This window comes from Notamacropus eugenii, chromosome 5, assembly GCF_028372415.1.
Source record: "Notamacropus eugenii isolate mMacEug1 chromosome 5, mMacEug1.pri_v2, whole genome shotgun sequence".
NCBI lineage: Eukaryota > Metazoa > Chordata > Mammalia > Diprotodontia > Macropodidae > Notamacropus > Notamacropus eugenii.
Window position 1 is genome coordinate 30331301 of NC_092876.1, and position 20758 is coordinate 30352058.

Genomic DNA, 20758 nt, shown 5'->3' on the forward strand with positions numbered 1-20758 from the left:
AAAGTTTCAACAACAATAGAGGCAACTAAGTTTTGTGGTGGATAGAGTGTTGGAGTTAACGAGTCAGAAAGACCTAAATTCACACCCAACCTCAGAGGCTAGCTGTGTGACCGGGGCAACTCACTTAACTAGTCTGTTTCTTAATCTATAAAATAGGGATTACAACTCTCCCTCAGAATTCTTGTATGGATAAAATTAGATTATATTTATAAAGTGCTACATAAATGAAAGCTATTATGAAAAATGATGGTTAAAAACTGATGTTATAAGGTGGTAGGTGTAGACTTGGTCAACTCCCTCATTTTACAGTTGAAATAACTGAAGCCCAGGGAGGTTTAATTAGGGGGACCAGAGGTGGTTTGTATGCATATCCCCTTCACTTCCTTCTTCCCTCTCCAGTGAACTATCTTTTGTTACAAAGGATAAGAAAGATAAGAGGGCAGGGGATACCACAAAATGAGACACCACATCAACTGAACCTTACAGTGTATGCACTGTTCTATACCCATAGTCCCCCATCTCTCCTGTGAAGGGAGTAAGTTGTATGTTTTTATCTCTTCTTGACCATTATAAATATTCCATAATTCTTCAAGTCCAAGGTTCTGTCATTCCCAATGTTCTGGGATTCTAAGTGTTCTGAAGTTCTTTTTCTCCAAGATCCCTGTATTTGAAAGGCTTTATGATCATCAGATTCCAGGATTCTGAAGCATTTGGATTTTAAGACTCCATGATCCTAAGAGTCTAAAGTTCTAGGTCATGTTCTGTAGCTTTGTTTCTCTATCCAATGCTAAATTGTTGCTTATTGGAAGCACTGTGGTACTACAGAAAGAGCGCTGGCTTTGAGATTTGAAAGGTATGGGTTCAGATCCTGACTCAGCAATTGATCTATATGAACTTAGACAAATCAGATAGACTTCACTTTCCTCCTTTTAAGCTAAGGGGGTTGAATCAAAAGGCTTCTGGGATCTCTTCTAGCCCTAGGTTCATCATTATAAGAGTTAATGATTACAAAGTTCTCTCATTTTAAGGCTGACAGATTCAATGACTTAGAACTAGAAGACGTCTTGACCAGTCTTCTTAGTTCACAACAGAAGCCCAGGGAAGGAAGTGACTTATCAAAGTCACATAACCTCTGAGATGAGACTCTTTTGAGCCTGAGTCCCAAATTCTCAAGATTTCTGACCCCTTCATTTAAGGTCCAAGAGGAGATTGACCACGTGATCAGGCGACACAGACTCCCCAAGACAGAGGACCGGATGCAGATGCCATACACTGATGCAGTCATCCATGAGATCCAGAGAGTTACAGACATTGTGCCCATGGGTGTCCCTCACACAGTCATCCGAGACACCCACTTCCGAGGTTACATCTTGCCAAAGGTAAGGGGGCTCTTCCTATGTGTCTCCCCCACCCAATCCTTTTCTCCACTTTCCTGCTCTCTACCCCAACTCCAGCCCCTGTATCCCAGAACTGACCCTGCTCATTATGCTCATGCCCACCTTCCCTCCAGGGCACTGATATCTTCCCTCTCATTGGCTCTGCTCTCCGAGACCCTAAGTATTTCCAAAAACCTGAAACCTTTGAGCCACAGCACTTTCTGGATGAGCAGGGACACTTCAAGAAGAATGAGGCTTTTGTGCCATTCGCCTCAGGTGGGTTCTTAGAAACCTCCCCCTTCTTTTCATTCTTCCTGCTCAGAGACATTGAAGGGTCTTGGGTAAGAGTACGGTACAGAGTGGGCTATAGGGCTGGGTCATAACCATAGATTCTCAGAATGTTAGAAGAGAAGCACAAGACCATAACTTTAGAGCTTAAGGGACCCTCAGAGTCCAACTGCTTCCATTTGACAGATGAGGAAAATGAGACCCAGAGAGGCAGAGACTTGATCAAGTTCATACAAGAAATAAGGATCACAGAGAAAATTTGAACTCAGAGCACTGATACTCTCCACTGTCCCACGGAAAATTAGGATATTAGAATTGTTGGAAAACACAGTATTAAATGGTTAGAGTCTTAGAATCTTGACATCTTAGAGCTCTAAGACATTTGGAATGAGAGATGTGTCTTTACCAGCTCTCTGAAAAAAAATGCATCTATGACACACTTTTAAGTTTAATCTGAATCATTAATGTTTTCTCCATCACCTTCTTAAGTCTACAACTTAAATCAACAGAACAATAAATGAAGTCCTCATTTGTACCCTTTGCCAATTTCTGGGGTGTAAGTGCTCATGGGGAGAATTTGACCATTTGCTCCTTGGAGCCAGTAAGCACTGGCTATGGCACACTCCTGCTTTTGAACCTACAGACAAGTACAAGCTTAGAATCTTAGAACTGCCTCCCCCACCCCATTGGGATTAGGCTATATACATACTTTATTTGATGACCATGATTTAGGTTATTTGTTTGGAAGCATTTCAATGATCCATGCTGCATGTTTCTTTTTTCCCATTGCTGGTACCATGAATAATGGTGGCTTTCTAAGGGAAGCGTGTGTGCCTTGGGGAGGCCATGGCCCGGATGGAGCTTTTCCTCTACTTCACAGCCATCCTGCAGAGTTTCTCCCTCCAGTCTCTGGTTCCTGCCAGTGAGATTGACATCACCCCAAAGATCAGCAGCTTTGGCAACATCCCTCCCATCTATAAGCTCTGCATTGTGGCCCGTTGATGGCCCTCCCAGGGCAAGGTCCAGCAACTACCTACTGCCTGCTTATCCTGCTTTCCCACCATCCCTGTCTTCTGTGGCATCTCCTAATAAAACTTTGTTGATGCTCCTTAGCTGCTAATGTCTTTTCCTCTAAGTCTGTTTTCCATCTATTTTATATTTATCTTGTGTGTACTGATTTATGTACATGGTCACCCCACTAGAATATAAGCTTCTTGAGGATAGGGACTGCTTTTGTATTTCTTTGTTTCCACAGCCCTTAGAAATGGTCTATAGAAAGCACTTAACAAATGCCTGTTAATTGTTGGTCAGAAAGGCTGGAATGGTAAACAGCTGCTTTGCTTTCAAACCAAGATTCTCAGCCTGGGGTCTATCAATTGATTTCAGAGTGTCCATGAATCCGAAATGTTTAAAACTGTATTTCAATATAATTTCCTTTGCATTTCTTTGTATTATACTTTATGCATTTAGGAATTTGATTCTAAAGAGGTGGCCATAGGCTGCACAAGACCAACTCCCCAAGGGATTCATAACATAAAATAGGTAAAGAACCCTTGTTCTAGAGAATCAAGCATGAAAGAAGAAAGTACTTCATTTTATTGTTTTATTTTGAAAATTGACACCATACTCAGGTCACTGGATTTAGATGACTCTGGAGGAGAAGTGAGGCTGGTGACCTGCACAGCCCTCCTTCCCTCAAAACAAAGTCAAGTGCAAGTCATGTCATCATTTCTCTGGTGGCATGGTCTTCTTTGGCAACGAAGGACAAACACGATCACGAGACCTTTAAGATCTTTCAAAGACAGGCAGAAGCTCATCAATCACATTCATCTGCTCTTTCATTATCCAAAGGTGTGTATATGTATGTGGTTCATCTGGGCTTAGTGAACTGAACTTCTTCAGGGTAGCCAAGCAATCTTGTACCATCTCTTTATTTACTTTCATTGACTATAAGTTTCATGGTAATCATTTTTGTTCTGTCCTCCCTGGCCCAACAGCCATTCTTTTTGGAAGAGAAAACAGAGCAAAACAGAACTGAATGGCTCCACCTTCACTCTTGGATCCATTACGACCATTTTAACAACGCCTATAAGCCGACCAATTCCTCCCTTGTTCCTCTCTCTTTTCTTCAACATACCTTTTTGGTTTGGTGAAAAATTTATGCTATATTTTCCAATTCCATTTATAAACAATTTTTAACTTTTTTTTTTTAAATTGGGAGTTCTAAATTCTCTCCTTCCTCTATCTCCTCTACCTTCCTTGAGAAGGTCAACAATTTGATATACATGTGCAATCATGCAAAACATTTCCATATTAGCTATATTGTGAACGAAAATGCAGACCAAAAAACAAAAAAAAAATGAAAATAAAGAAAATAAAGAGTTTTAAAAAGTATACCTTGATCTACACTCATACTCAATCAGTTCTTTCTCTGGATGTGGATAGTATTTTTCATCACAAGTCCTTTGGTATTGTGTTGGATCATATTGCTAAGAATAGCTAAGTCATTCATAATTGATCATTGTACAATATTCCCGTTGCTGTACACAATGGTCTCCTGGTTCTGCTCATTTCACTTTGCATCAGTTCATGTAAACCTTTCCAGGTTTTTCTGAAAGCATCCCGCTCATCATTTCTTATAGCACAATAGTATTCCATAACAGACACATATCACAATATATTCAACCATTCTCCAATTGATGGAAATCCCCTCAATTTCTAATTTTTTGCCATCCCAAAAAGAGCTGCTATAAATATTTTTATACATATAAATACTTCCCCCCCCCCCCTTTTTTCCAGATCTCTTTGGGATACAAATCTAGCAGTGGCATTTCTGGGTCAGAGGGTATTCACAGTGTTATAGCTATTTGGGCATAATTACTAATTGCTCTCCAGAATTGTTGGACAAGTTCACAATTCCATCAACATTGTCCCTAGTTTCTCAGATCCCATCTAACATTCGTCACTTTCCCTTTTTATCATATTAGCCAATCTGATCAGTGTGAGGCAGTATTTCAGAGTTGTTTTGATTTGCATTTCTCTAGTCAATAGTGAATAGGAGCATTTTTTCATATAATTATAGATAACTTTGATTTCTTTATCTGAAAAAGCTGTTATATCCTTAGACCACTTATCAGTTGGGAAATGAGTCATATTCTTATAATTTGACTCAATTCTTTAAGTTCTCAATGAGAAAGGAGGTCTTTATTAGAGAAATTTGCTGTAAAATCTCCTTCCTCCTACACTGCCCCCTGGTTTTCTTCTTTTCTTGACTGCAAAGGTTTTGGTTGTACAAAACTTTTAAAATTTAATGTAATAAAAATTTTTCATTTTACATCCTATTTACTGTTTCTTGTTTGGTCAGAAATTATTCCCTCTGCCCTAGTGCTAACAAGTAAAATATTTCATACTCCCCTAAACTGCTTATGGTATCACCCTTTGTGTTTCAATCATGTATCCATTTTGATCTTATCTTGTTATATGGTGTGAGATATTAGTCTAATTTGTGCCAATTTGCTTCTCAGTTTTCCCCATCAATTTTTGTTAAATAATGAGTTTTTGTTCCCAAAGGTTAGATCGTTGGGTTTATCTGTAAGGTCTTAAATCTCCAATGTACTGAGACACTCACATTGTCCCCAAACACCATATTTGTATCATAAAAAGAATTTGGTAGGACTCTTTCATCTATTTTCGAAGTGGTTTATATAGTATTGGAATCAATTGTTCTTTAAATGTTTGTTAGAATTCATTTATAAATCCATCTGACTCCGGAGATTTTTTCTTAGGGAGTTTATTGATGGCTTGTTCAATTTCTTTTTCTGAAATGGAGTTATTTAAGTATTTTATTTCCTCTTTGTCATTCTGGGCAATTTATATTTTTGTAGCTATTCATCCATCTCACTTAGATTATCAGATCTATTGGCATAGAGTTGGGCAAAATAGCTCCTAATTATTGTTTGAATTTCTTCTTCACTGGAGGTGAATTCACCCTTTTCATTTTTGATACTAGTAATTTGGTTTTCTTCTTTCTTTTTAAAAATAAAATTAGCCAAAGGTTTATCTATTTTATTGCTTTTTTCATAAGACCAACTCTTAACTTTACTTGTTATTCAATAATTGTCTTAATTTCAGTTTTATTAACCTTTTCTTTGATTTGCAGAATTTCCAATTTGGTAATTGGGGATTTTAAATTTGTTCTTTTTCTAGATTTTTTAGTCATATGCCAGATTCATGGATCTCCTCTTTCTCTGTTTTATTCATGTAAGCATTTAGAGATATAAAATTTCCCCTAAGAACTGCTTTGGTTGCCTCTCATAAGTTTTGGTATGTTGTCTCATTATTGTCATTTTCTTACATGAAGTTATTGAGTTTTCTGTGATTTGTTGTTTGAACCACTCATTCTTTAGGATTAGATTAGTTTCCAATTAATTTTTAGTCTATTTTTCAATAGCCCTTTATTACATGTAATTTTCATGCATCATGATCTGAAAAGGATGCATTTAATATTTCTGCCTTTCTGCTTTGGATTGTGAGGTTTTTATTCCCTAATACACGGTCAATTTTTGTGTAGGTGTCATGTATCATTGAGAACAAGGTATTCTCCTTTCTTTTAATTTTATTCTCCTTTCATTTAATTTTCTCTACACGTCTACCACATCTAAGTTTTCTAAAATTTTATTCACCTCCTTAACTTCTTTCTTGTTTATTTTGTGCTCAGATTTCTCTAGTTTTGACAGGGGAAAGTTGAGGATCCCCCTAGTAGAATTTTATTGTCTATTTCTTCCTGTAACACACTTAACTTCTTCTGTAAGAATTTGGATGCTATACCACTTGGTGCATATATGTTTAGTAATGAAATTACTTCACTGTCTATAGTACTTTTAGTGGGTTATATTTTGCTTCTTCATTTCTTTTAATTAGATCTATTTTTGCTTTTGTTTTGTCTCAGATCAGGATTGCTACCTCTGCGTTTTTTACGTCAGCTGAAGCATAATACATCCTACTCCACTCTTTTACCTTTACTCTGTGTGTATCTCTCTGCTTCAGATGTGTTTCTTGTAAACAACATATTGTAAGATTATGGTTTTTAATCCACTCTGGTATCCATTTCATTTTCATTTTATGGGAGAAATTATTACATTCACATTCACAGTTTTGATTACTATCTGTGTCTTTTTCTACATGCTATTTCCACCACTTTCCTCCTTCCCCCATTTATCCTTTTCTCTCTTCTCTCACCCTTTCCCTCCTGTAAAGGCACCCACACTGCCTTACCCAGGATGGCTGCTAACACAGGTTCTTGAATTTGCTTTACTAGGAAAGATAACTTTAAAAAATATTTAAAAATTTTTTTAATTTAAATTTATTTATTTAAGTTTTCAACATTCATTTCCACAAAATTTTGGGTTCCAAATTTTCTCCCCATTTCTCCCCTCCTCCCACCTCAAAACACCGAGCATTCTAATTACCCCTATCACCAATTTGCCCTCCCTTCTAACATCCCTCCCTTCCTTTATCCCCATCTTCTCTTTTGTCCTGTAGGGCAAGATAACTTTCTATACCCCATTACCTGTATTTCTCATTTCCTAGTTGTATACAAGAACAATACTCAACAGTTGTTCCCAAAACTTTGAGTTCCAACTTCTCTTCCTTCCTCCCTTCCCACCCATCCCCATTGGGAAGGCAAGCAATTCAATATAGGCCATATCTGTGTAGTTTTGCAAATGACTTTCATAATAGTCGTGTTGTGTAAGACTAACTATATTTCCCTCGATCCTCTCCTACCCCCCATTTCTTCTATTTTCTCTTTTGACCTTTTTCCTCCCCAAGAGTGTTGACTTCTAATTGATCCCTCCTCTCATTCCCCTCCGTTCCATCATTGCCCCCACCCTGATTATCCCCTTCTCCCCCACTTTCTTGTATTGTAAGATAGGTTTTCATACCAAAATGAGTGTGCATTTTATTCCTTCCTTTAGTCGAATGTGATGAGAGTAAGCTTCATGTTTTTTCTCTCACCTCCCCCCTTTTCCTCTCCACTGAAAAGTCTTTTACTTGCTTCTTTTACGACAGTTAATTTGTCCCATTCCATTTCTCCTTTTCTGCTCGCAATATATTTCTCTCTCACCCCTTAATTTCATTTTTTAAAGATATGATCCCATCCTATTCAATTCACTCTGTGCTCTCTGTTTCTCTCTGTGTGTGTGCATGTGTGTGTGTGTGTGTGTGTGTGTGTGTGTGTGTGTGTGTGTGTAATCCCACCTACTACCCAGATGTTGAAAAGTTTCAAGAGTTACAAATATTGTCTTTCCATGTAGGAATGTAAACAGTTCAACTTTAGGAAAGTCCCTTATGACTTCTCTTTGCTGTTCACTTTTTCATGCTTTTTTTCATGCTTCTTTGAAAGTCAAATTTTCTTTTCAGCTCTGGTCTTTTCATCAAGAATGCTTGAAAGTCCTCTATTTCATTGAAAGACGATTTTTTTCCCCTGAAGTATTATACTCAATTTTGCAGGGTAGGTGATTCTTGGTTTTAGTCCTGGTTCCTTTGACTTCTGGAATATTATATTCCAGGTCCTTCAATCCCTTAATGTAGATGCTGCTAGATCTTGTGTTATCCTGATTGTATTCCCACAGTACTTGAATTGTTTCTTTCTAGCTGCTTGCAATATTTTCTCCTTGACCAGGGAACTCTGACATTTGGCTGCAATATTCCTAAGAGTTTCTCTTTTTGGATCTGTTTCAGGTGGTGGTTGGTGGATTCCTTGAATCCTCATTTTGCCCTCTGGTTCTAGAATCTCAGGGCAGTTTTCCTTGATAATTTCATGAAAGATGATGTCTAGGCTCTTTTCTTGATCGTGGCTTTCAGGTAGTCCCATAATTTTTAAATTGTCTCACCTGGATCTATTTTCCAGGTCAGTTGTTTTTCCAATGAGATATTTCACATTATCTTCCATTTTTTCATTCTTTTGGTTTTGTTTTGTGATTTCTTGGTTTCTCATAAAGTCATTAGCCTCCATCTGTTCCATTTTGATTTTGAAAGAACTATTTTCTTCAGTGAGATTTTGAATCTCCTTTTCCATTTGGTTAATTCTGCTTTTTAAAGCATTCTTCTCCTCGTTGGCTTTTTGAACCTCTTTTGCCAATTGAGTTAGCCTATTTTTCAAGGTGTTATTTTCTTCAGTATTTTTTTGAGTCTCCTTTAGCAAGGTGTTGACCTGCTTTTCATACTTTTCTTGCATCTCTTTCATTTCTCTTCCCGGTTTTTCCTCCACCTCTCTAGCTTGATTTTCAAAATCCTTTTTGAGCTCTTCCATGGCCTGAGCCCATTGAATATTTGTTTTTTCTGTTTGGGATACAGAATCCTTGACTTTTACATCTTTCTCTGATGGTAAGCATTGTTCTTCCTCATCCGAAAGGAAGGGAGGAGATATCTGTTCACCAAGAATGTAACCTTCTATGGTCTTATTTTTTTTTCCCCTTTTCTGGGCATTTTCCCAGCCAGTGACTTGACTTCTGGGCTTCCTCTTCACACCTACCTCACCTCCAGATCCACCTAGCCACCACCTAGCTGGTGCTTGGGGTCTGAGATTCAAATGTTGCTTTGCAATCTTAAGGCTTTGGGCAGGGACGGGGCTGCTATTCAGTGTGAGATTAATTTCAGGTGCTCAGTTGGGGGCAGGTCCATCTCACAGGGTTCAGTTCCCTCAGGAGGTTTATGCAGAGACCTTCAACAATGGATCCGAGCTCCTGCCTGCTCTGGGAGCCCCTGTCCACTGCCGCCTCCACACTGCCTCCCAAGAGGGCTGAGTTATGGGGGCACCCCACTGCGCTCTCCAAGAACTGAAAAGCCCCTCTTACTGATCTTTGGTGCCTGTTGGTAGAGGGACCTGCGCAGCTGCTGGAGATTCCATCCCTGGAGCCTGCTCGGATCTGCTCCTCTTGATGCCACATGGCCAGGGCAGGGCTGGGCTCTGCTCTGGGTCTGGTGCATGATGGATCTTTGGTGTTAGTTTCTCAGGTCCCTCTGGAGCAGAAATCTCCTCCACTCCATTATTTTGTGGCTACTGCTGCTCCAGAATTTGTTGGGAGTTCTTCTTTACAGATATTTTATGGGCTATGGGTTTGGAGCTAGCATATGTGTATCTTTCTACTCCACCATCTTGGCTCCTCCCCATCTACTTTCTTGCTGAGCCAGGAATCCTGCATCTCTCTAAGTTTTGCTTGTACTTTTCTTTTGATGGAATTAAGTGCTACCTTCTTAGAGTGGATGAACTACCCTTCTGGTAAATCCTATAGAGTTCTCTTTTTATATTTATCAGTTTCTGGATTTCCCCATTATTTTCATCAAAGCAGTCTTGGTGTTTGCTAGTGTTCTGACCCAGATGAGTAAATGCAGTGCTATTCACTAAATCTCTGAAAGCTGCCCACTCCTTTTCTGCTCCACTGTTGCCAACTGTGTGTTGGCTTTCCCTCCAAGTTAGCAACAAACTGTTCACATTCAGAGAAGAGCTCTAATTTATTGACATTAAATCTTCTGATAGTTATTTTGCCTAGGGGCAGCACTTTTGATGAATGTGAATATTTATCTTGGAAAGGATAAGTCTATGATCAGTCCAGCACTCTGCACCACACATTGCTTGTGTTACTCTCACATCTTGTATGTCTCATCTCCTTATAATCACATAGTCTATTAGATGCCAATGTTTGCTGCTAGGGTGCATCCATGAAGTTTTATTGTGTTTAGGTAAATGGAATACAGTGTTGGTGATTAAAAGGTCATGTGATGCACAAGTCTTCAGTAGTGAATGACCATTACTGTTGCTGTTTCCAACTGTATGCCTCCCTAGGACTCCTTGAGAGGTCTGTAGTCTGAGCCTACTGTAGCATTAAAATCTTCCAGAATTACAAGGTTGTCCTCTATTGGCACATTGATGATAAGGGTCTTCAGGTCTTCATAAAATTTTTCTTTGATCTCATCAGAGTTCATCGTGGTGAGAGCATAGGCACTGATGATGATGGCATGGTGTTTTCCTGCAAGTAACAATTGCATTTTCATGAGCCTATCATTTGCTCCTTTTGGCAGGCATACCAGCTTGCTGACTAGATTAGTTTTGATCGCAAAACCTATGGCACCTTTACTGTGCTCCCCTTCACTGTAGCCACTCCAGAAAAAAATGTGTATCCAGCTCCAACTTCAGTAAACTGGCCTTCATTTTCCAGCCTTGTTTCAATCAGGGCTGCCATTTGGATGTGATACCTGTTGAGTTCTCTTGCAATAAGAGCACGCTGTCTTTCAGGTCTACTGAATTTTCTATTATCTATAAGTGTGCGCACGTTTGATGATGAGTGGAATCATCTTTGCAGATGTTTTTGTACATTTTGTACATTTTTTTGTGTGTTTTGGTGGCACAGTGGGATTTCCTGCTTGCTGTGGTATTCAGGCCAGGCCTGGGTAAGCAGACAACGTTTAGGGTACCTTCTCTAGCCCCCTTCCTCACACCAGGAGGTGAGTAGTGCAATCCTTAAAAGACTGCTCAAACATCCAGGGGGCTGCCAAATCCCACTGCTGCTTCCAGTGAGAAATGACCATATGGCCTGGGTCACCTGTGCGCAGAATTGTGATTACAGTTCCCAATGTATCCCCACCTGCTGCTTCATCACTTGCCTGTTGCCACAGGACTTTGAGATATAGTAGTAAAATGGTATGGGTGATGTCTTTTGATTCATGCGTAAATTGAATTTAAATGAAACAAAGTTGCACAAAGTTGTCAGCCTCACTCTCTCTCCTCCAGAGTCATTATAGTCCAATAGCAGGACAGAGTCAAGACAACTGGTGATGACTCAGGATGCAGTGGATGACATTGGCCTCTTTGGTGTCTAACCAAGCTTTAAGCATTGTGCATCACCTGCTTCAACTGCCTTCATGGCCATTGGAACAAATTGTTCTCATCAACCCATTCCACCAGGAGAAGTCTTCACATGCTCGGAGTAGACACCCCCCTAGCTCATCAATGGTTACCCTCAACCTGGTTTGGCTTGTCTACCGAAATAGTTTACTAGGGTGTGGCCATTGTGCATGCTGCAGCTTCTTGGAGGCACAGGTGAGAGTTGGGTGGAACAGGTGGACACCAAAGGTGGAAGGAGCTCCAAAAAGGGCTCAGCAGCCGTTACACCAAAGATATTGGGCTTCCCTGAACACACCCTGTGTCCTGGTCAGATAAATAAGAGAACCAAGGGAGAGAAGTTTCAAGAAAACTTAGAGAGAAGAGAGTATCAAGGGAAGGAAGGTGATAAATAGTGTCAAGGGCTATAGAGAAGGATGAAGACTGAGAAAAAGATACCATTAGATTTGGAAATTAAGAGATAATTAGTAACTTTGGAAAGAGAGGTTACAGTTGAATGATGAAGGTAGAAGGAAGATTATAATAGAAAATTAAGAGTCAGAAGAAAGGAAGTTGTAACACCAATTGTAGATGGCCTTCCCAAGGAAGTTAGTCATCAAAGGAAGGAAGGGTTTGGGATAATAGCAAGCCGAGGTTGAGATGGGTGGATCAAAGGAGAGGTTTTGAGGATGGAGGAGAGATAGACATGTTTCCAGATCGTAAGAAAACAAAGGGCTAGATAAGAAGAGAATGAAGATAAGAGAGAGAGTGGGAGTGATTGAGGGGGCAGTCTGCTGGGGAAGACATGCATGTAAAGCAGTTTGCCTTGGACAAGAATGAAGGAGACAATAGTGACAGAAGGCATCAGGGTGGTGTGAGATATAGAGGAGGAGAGATGAAGGCTTTCTAGCTGGAAGGTTTACTTAAAGATTACCCAATCTACCTCCCTTTAGCAATTGGCATCAATTTTTTTCAGTAAAGTATGAGATTCTTGTCTTAGAAATGGGTGGAAGTGGAATGAATGGAAATTTGAAGTGGGGGAATAAAAGTTTTTGGAAGATCCACCATAGTTAGTAAGATAGTGAGCTAATTAGAATGTTGTGAAAGGATTAACTTGCAGCCAGTGTGGAGCCAGCAGAGGATATATAAACTAAATTTGTAGTGCACCCGTTCAGCAGGGATTTGAGATTGTATCCGACTTTGTTCAGCAGCACAAGTGTAGGAGTAATTCAAGGCTGAGGCTTTTTACGGCAAGATCAGCAGTATAAAGGGGCAAAGGACACAAGAGAAGAAGGTAGTGTGGAATTGAATTGATTTGCCCAGGGATTAATTAGTGGAGGGAAGACAGTGTAGTAGGTGTAGGAGCCTGGGAAAGAATTGAGGTGTGAAGGTATTGGAAGCCTGGGTGTGGAGAAAGAACAGAGTTTGGGATTTCAAGGCAGAGGGAGAGGTAGCAAGACAACAGATCATGATCAGATAAAGGAATTTCACAGTTCATGAATATGAAAGTAGTCTATATTAGTGGTAGATGGAAAGATGAAGGTTATTTTTGTGTGCAACTGAGACAAGGTGGAGGAGTAGATTATAGAAAGTGAAGAAATTGAGGGACTATGAGATTAAGGTCTTTGAGGGAGTTTTTTGGTTGTTGGTTTGGTTGCCTATTATGAGGATATGATTTGAGAAGGGGAGAAGACTGTGCCAGGAACTAAACACTGAGGAAGGGAGGAAGGACAGATGGAGACAGGGTAGTAGACAACATAGCCTTTAAAATACAACAGGGTCATGAGATCAAATATCTAAATTTGGAAGGGATCTGAGAGGCCATCTAGTCCAATACAGTAGAGGAAACTTATTGGCTGGGCATGGGTGAAGGAGTTCAGTAGAATCTGCCTGTTTCATATCTAATACCATGAACAATAAGTGCCTTTTCCTTGTTCTCTTTAGTTATGAATTTCTATTAGTTTATCCTCAATCATTCTGACTGCGATTCTGATACAAGCTTCACTCCTCCCCATCCCCTTCCAACTTTTCCCATCTTGCTTCACATCCAAGTCTCTCTTCACTCTCTTTCAGTTTCTTCCCTCTTCCCCAATCCTTTTTGGGTTTGAAAAGGAAGAGTAGAGTTTCTATTTATGAACCTGAATGGAAGGGAAGAGGGAAGTAGGGAGAGAAAGAGAGAGAGACAGAGGGAGAAAGAGAGAGAGAGAGAGAGAGAGAGAGAGAGAGAGAGAGAGAGAGAGAGAGAGAGAGAGGGAGGGAGGGAGGGAGAGAGAGAGAAACATTGGGAACAAAGAAATATCCTCCAAAGTTTAAGAAGTCAAGGGTATTACCCTCATGATTCCAGGCTTTCTAGCTGGAAGGTTTACTTAAAGATTACCTAATCTACCTCCCTCTATATTTTATAGATAAGAAAATTAAGGAGGGCTAGGTCCAAAACAGTAGAGAAAAGGCAGGGATTTTTCTGAGCTCTCGAAAATTCCCCTTCAAACAACTTTAAATAACACCTCAAAACAAATTCTGTAATGGCCAAACTGAAAAATGACTGGGTGGATCAATTTTCCAGCCAAAGATAACTTAGAAGCTTGGCAGGAAAGGTCTATCATATCTGTGTGAAAGTGGAGCATGGTCCAGTTTAGTACAACCCTCGCCCCATTGAACCCACATCAGGCCTTGGGGGAAATTGAATCAGCTGAAGTAGCTGTGGCTTCTGGAGCTCTGCCCACAGATAGCAAAGGTGTTGGATAACTAACTATTCAGAAGTAGATTACAGGGGTCTCTTTTCTGTCACTGGATGCTCTTTAAAGCTTATAGCCAAAGGGAGATGGAATACAATTCATAGTTCTGTGGATGGGGAGTATATGTGGTCTCTTAAGGACCAGAGCAAAAACAAGGAGAGATGTGACCCTACCTCTCCTTTGATTATACTACCTTGAAAGAACACAAAACTTATAGCTCCCCAGAACTTCTCTGGGAGCAGCAGTAAGAAAAGCATATACTTGGCATGGTTCACCCTTCAGCCCTAGAGAAGAGCCCAATATTAACATAAAGTTAATTGTTAAAGTTATTGACTTTTGTCAATAAATAGACTGATAAAATGAACAAACAGCAAAAAAAAGAATCGGATTGTAGAAAGTTACTATGGTGACAAGGATAATTAAAATACACACTCAGAAGACAACAAAGTCAAAATTGCTACAAGCAAAACCTCAAAGAAAAATGTGAATTTGGCTTAATCCCCTCCTCCCAAACTGCTGGACAAACTAAAAAAGTATTTTAAAAACTTAATAAAAGAAGTGAAGGGGAAAAAAATGGAAAAAAATTAGAGTGATGTAAGAAAATCGTGAAAAAAATTGTCACCAGCTTGCTAAGGGAGACACAGGAAACACTGAAAAGAAGAATTCCTTTTAAAAGTAGAATTGGCCAAATGGAAAAGGAGGTACCAAAGCTCCCTAAAGAAAACAATTCCTTAAAAATTAAAATTGAATGAGTGGAATACAAGATTTCCATGAAACTTCAAGAAAAAATATAATCAAAAGAAGGAAAAATAGAAGAAAGTGTGCACTATCTCATTGGAACAACAATTGACCTGGAAAACAGATTGAAGAGAGCTAATTTAAGAGTTATGGAACTACCTGAAAGCCATGGATAAAAAAGAATTGCAGATATTATCTTTCAAAAAATTGTCAAGGAAAACTGCCCTGATTCATTCCATTTTTTCATTCTTTTGAATTTGATCCATTGATTCGTGAAGTCTTATAGAGTCATTAGCTTCCACTTGCCCAATTCTAACTTTTAAGTTGTTTTCCTCAATTATCTTTTGTTCTTTCTTTTCCATTTGACTAATTGTGGTCTTTAAGAGTTGTTTTCTTCCATGGATTTTTGTGTCTCCTTTTCCATTTCTCTAATTCTACTTTTAAAGCAGTTTTCCAAGCTATTGATTCTTTTTCACAAATCTCTTGCGTTCTTATTTCTTTTCCATTTTTCTTCTATCTCTCATATGGTCTTTAGGCCCCTTTTCGAGCTCTTTCATGAGTTCTTTCTGGGTTTGAAACCACTTGCCATTTTTCTTTGGGATTTTACCATAGGTTTTTTTGAAATTGTTGTCCTCTTCTGAGTTGTGTTTTGGTTTCCCTTGTCACCATAATAACTTTCTATGGCCATATTCTTTTTTGTTGTTTTCTGTCATCTTTTTGGGGGGCTTTTTTCATTTCCTTAAAATTTGAGCTGTGCTCCTGGGGTGGAAGAGGCACTGTCTCAGGCTTCTTGCACCATTGGCTGCAGGCGCTGGCTGTTTACATGACATTTCACTGATGTTACCTGAAGCCCCAAAGGACCCCTTTTACTGGGACTATGCTGAAGAGTGGGATGGACAGTGGCTGGTGTTGCTACAGTCCATAGGGATCTTGCAGGTTACCTGGTGCCGAGCTGGGGTCCTAGTAGTGGTGTCTGGCATGTGATGAGACCTAGTGGGGTATTTCTGTATTTCCTGGGGCTACACTGACACACGTAGAGGTCTGACTGCTACTCTGCAATACAACTACCCAAGACAATTCCAAAGGACTTATAATGAAAATATGCTATTCACTGCCAGAGAAAGGACTCTTAGAGTAGAGTCTGAATGCCAATGTAAGAATTTTTTTAACATTCTTTTTCTATTTTTTGTCTGTATCACCTTTCTCAACCTGAGCAATATGAAAATAAATTTTGCGTGACTGCACATATATAATCAATATCAAATTGATTCCTGTCTGAGGGAGGGGGTAAGAGAGAATGGGAAGGAGAAAATTTGAAAGTCAAAATGTTTTTTAAAAATTGGATGTTAAAAATTATTTTATATATAGAGGAAAAAATATTAAATGAATATTTAAAAAAGAGAAAATAGAGGCTCAGAGGTAATGAATGACTTGCCAAAAGTCATATTGGTATTAAGCGGCAGAGTTGGATCCTGTGACTTTGAACAAGTTCAGCACTCTCTCCATTGCCCAATGTTCTGACACGTATGGGGTTAAAGAGTCCCCAAGTTCCATGAGCAGTCTCTGGCATGACCTTCCCAGAATAGCAGAGTTAAGTAGCTTTTGATCCAACCCTATTTCATAGAGCTCACAGTCAATTAGGTTTACAGACAGTTCATGAGCCAGGATAGATCTTATCCAAGCCTGACCTCAGGAGCTCTCACATGGTTCCTCCAGACCTGACAGACCTCAGTCTCTGATCTCCAGGTTTTCTTTCTGATGTTACTGACCTACAAAGTCAGTCCATTCTCCATTTCCACCCCATACACATATCAGCCTTGCTCCAATCAGTCTCTCTTCAACTTCTTCACATGGTAGGATCTTATGAAGCTCAAATGAGATCATGGATGGAAGACATTTGCATACCCCAAACTTATGTAATCAATCAACGTCTAATCACCAAACCCCCAGGCTGGTGTTGACTTAATTTCCTAAGCCTTCTACTGCATTCCTGCTGAGTCTATGCTTTGTTTATTGAGCAATCGATTGTGAAATGTGGGAAACACTAGCACAAGACTGATCAGCATAGTGTGCCTGTATCCACAAAGGCACTGTATTTGATAATCAAAGCAGAATTGCAATAGCCCAAAAGAAGAGTGAGATTCACAAATTTAGACGCATCTCTACTCCAAATATTCATATGGACTATTTGTGCCCCATCTTTGGTGGAGCTTTTTGAGATCATATTGGTCTGATTAGCCACAGCTGGACACATTGTACTTGAACCCAACATGGGGATGTCATTTTAGGCTTCTTTGAGAAGGAAGAACAACAACCAGCCAATCACTGAGCAATATGGGAATGGGGTGGTAAATATTTAAGTTGGGGGGAAGGGCAGAAGGAGGGGTGGTACACACACAAACTTTTAAGTTTACTCTGAATTATGAATACTTTCTTAAGACTGGATTATAAACAAAACAGTAAAACATACTCTGATTTATTGCAATTACTGTTCCAAAGTGTAAATACTCACTAAAAATCTAATTATGGTGCTTGGAATCCCTTAGAATTCATTCTAGGTTGTCCTTGGACACACCCATCCTGTTTCCTGCTTACCAAAAGCAGACTTATGAAAAATTGTCCTCATTCCCCAGGCTTCTCCCTAACCCTGAGTTCTGCTAGGCTATGACTTTAGAGAGGAGGCAAGCAGGGTTATTCGTAGATGAGTAGGAGAGGAAGGTGCTTTGAGACCTAGGTCAGCCCAGGTAAAAATAATGCAAACCCAATGAGTTTTTAACTCTTGCCTAACTTGCCCTTCCCTGCATCTCCTTAAAAAAGCACCACAATCTGCTTACTTCTGTTTTCTAGCTGTGCTCCTTCTCTCCTCCCACAAGCTGCTGCCCAGAGGAAGATGTAGCAGGTATCCAATGTGGGAGTGCTGGCCACCTTCCCAGATAGAGAATCAGATGACCTGGATTCAAATCCCAGCCTTGCTACTGAACTTCATCGCTCACTTGCTTCATCTGTAAAACTAAGTTGTCAGAAATGTTTGTGTTTGTGGATAATTGTTTATTAAGTCTATCATCAAAAATACATTTAGAATTTTAAAAGAACAAAAATGAGTTTAGAGGATCCCCAGGTCAGAGAATCCCAACTCCAAATCCTAAAATGTACTAATTGCACCCCCTTTAACTCCCTAATTAGATCAAGGTATAAATGGTTCACATATGAGGATTTGGGCTAGAAATGTATTATTTTTTATTATTAAAATTAATTTATTTAAATTCAGATACTTTTGAAATCCAAACTTGGTTGTATTTTTAAAGCTATAATTCTCATCACATTCTGTGATTAATTTTATTGTGCTTATTAAAAATGGCTATTACAATTTTGCACTTAGACATCTGAAAAATAGTTTCTTTGGGAAGGTATCAGCTTCAGGTACCCTGATTGTAGGGAACAGGCCAACATCTCATACTACAATAGAAGACTGTCTTTGCAAGTACCATGACTTAGGAAGTGATTGCTCATAGGTGATCCATTCCTCTAGAAACCAGGGTCACATTTGTTATGTACCTCTTCAAAGCACTGAGGGTTAAAGACAGGATTTGTAAGGTAGTTTGAGCATCCTTGACATAATGCTGTAGCAGACACAAAACTTGCCAGGCTTACAATTCAGCTACTTCTTAGCTGAAGTTTCACAATCTTTTCCTCCACAACTAAAATGGACATGATTCAGTTCTTATGGCATCCTACGGGACAATATCATACTGAGATTGAGTAACTTTTACAAGCTATGAGCACGGCTATTTTCTGAATTGCTTCAACAAATTAAGAGCTTGCCAGTTGACCAATGCAGAGAAGGTTACGTACAATTCTATAAGTAATACTTTTAAATTACATACACTGAATGGCTAGAGGGTACACCAGTCATACGTAAAAATTAGATAAGAAAGTGAGACTAAATAAATTCACTAATTAGTTAAGTATCCCTCAAATAACTAATAATGAACCTTTAAAACAGAGATTCATGGTTTGTACACGATCCTCTGGAGGGGTACAAGCCCAAGTTCTCAGTGACTACCAAATGGTAATTATTATAACCTAAAGATGTTAGAAAAAGTCATTAAAAAGATTTCCCCCAAATAACCCCTAACCTTCTAACTCCCTTAAGCTCCTCTTCCATTTAAACATTCTTCTATTTTTCTTTTTTTTTAAAGAAGGCTTTCAGCACTTGGGTATCCTTTAGGCTAAATATTTCTGAAATGAAGAGGCTGTTGACAGTGCTCAGTCTCATTTTAAAATAAGGGATCTTAGAGGAAAAACAGCTGCAAAGCGCTCCACTTTGTCTCTGATGGCCTTGATAGTACCCTGATACTTTGCACCCCCTGACAGTTTCTCCTCGAATTCTTTCAAGGTGGGCTGGGAACCAAGGTCTTTCCGAATCTACAGGATCAATTCTATTCCTTCATGAATAAAGTGAGCTACCTTCTGGAGATATTTTTCTAGTAGTCCTTAGTAGGTCAGAGCTGGGACTCCTAGTCTCAGTCCTCTAGGTCTTAATGCATCTTTGTCTCTTGGGCAGGTGTTTTGACAAGCAATAGAACAAGCGATTAGCACCTGCTCAACTCTTCCTCCATCCATGCTCTTGTGGTATAGGTCCACATGAATCACTTGTTACTATGGTAACCCAGCTCCATCATGGCTGCTGAAAGGGCCTTGCCATTGGCAGCCACCTACTGCTGAGAAGTCTTAAATTCAGATGTTAAGGCTTGTTTCAGAGCTTCAGCAAGTTCTGCAATGGCATGGTTGTGAGGCATTCCCTGTAGTCCAGATTGTGTATCATCTCTTTGCCTGTCTTAGAGTCCACATTGTTTACTCCTTGCCTGTAGAAGATCATGTCAGCCTGCCAACCTTGAAAGGTTCTGTGTGTGGTGGTGGTCACTGTATGGTAGTGATGACTCAGCTGCTACTAGCCCACTAATATGGGCATGTCAGCTCTAAGACATGCTCTATTATCATCTGAAATCTTCTACGTGCAGGCATAGCAGCTAATTTCTGCAATGATCAGCTTTGTTTGAAAGAGGTGGGTATTTTCTTCTAGTTTGTCATAGTCATTATAGCTAATATTTGGGTTTACCATGGACTCCAAAAAAGATGGAAGTGGCAGAGACTTTCTTCTTATCTCTCATGAACCTGTGGGTGAAGTGCTCATCAGGCAGGTCTAGCTGAGTCCTCCCAGATGGTTCCACCAGAACAGTGTATACTGCCAAATTCACAGGAGATCCTGAGTATGGCTGAACATCGACCTGCCAACTTTGGGGGTCCAGGTCATAGATCTGCAGAGCTCTCTTCTGACACAGAATCTCTGATTTATCCAGAAATTGGGCACCACCTTAATACTTCTGGCCTGGAGATCCTTCTGAGTATGAATTGTTCAAAAGAACTGCTCAACTTGCAAAACCCTCTGAAGCAACTAGTTCCAACTCAGCCTCCTGGTCTTTATTTTCCTTCTGGATGATTGCATATCCTTCTATATCATTGTCTTTCAGTGGCTATGTCAGCATATTTTGGGGGTCTTGTCAGAGGTTAAGATTATGCTTCTTTCCACTGACTCTTGATGCCATATTTCTGGTCTAAGGATTCCTGGTTGGTCACCAATCTACAGGTAGCAGCAAGATACCTAAGTGTGACCTTCAGTCCAATGCAAGAGAAGTCTGTTAGAGATTTATTTGTCTCATGTTTGGATCAGTTCTTGATTT

General features: G+C 39.6%; 1 protein-coding gene and 1 pseudogene across 1 annotated transcript in view; one reads left to right on the forward strand and one right to left on the reverse strand.

The window, feature by feature from the left end:
- Positions 1–2734, forward strand: part of LOC140507448 (cytochrome P450 2G1-like) — a 47368-nt gene extending 44634 nt beyond the window's left edge. The window contains 3 exon segments of the mRNA XM_072615536.1: positions 1197–1379; positions 1511–1652; positions 2485–2734. Of these exon segments, the coding sequence (XP_072471637.1) occupies positions 1197–1379; positions 1511–1652; positions 2485–2666 (507 nt within the window). The 3' untranslated portion in view covers positions 2667–2734.
- A 16555-nt stretch (positions 2735–19289) lies between these two features.
- Positions 19290–20563, reverse strand: LOC140507449 (serine hydroxymethyltransferase, cytosolic-like; annotated as a pseudogene).
- Positions 20564–20758: the final 195 nt, after the last annotated feature.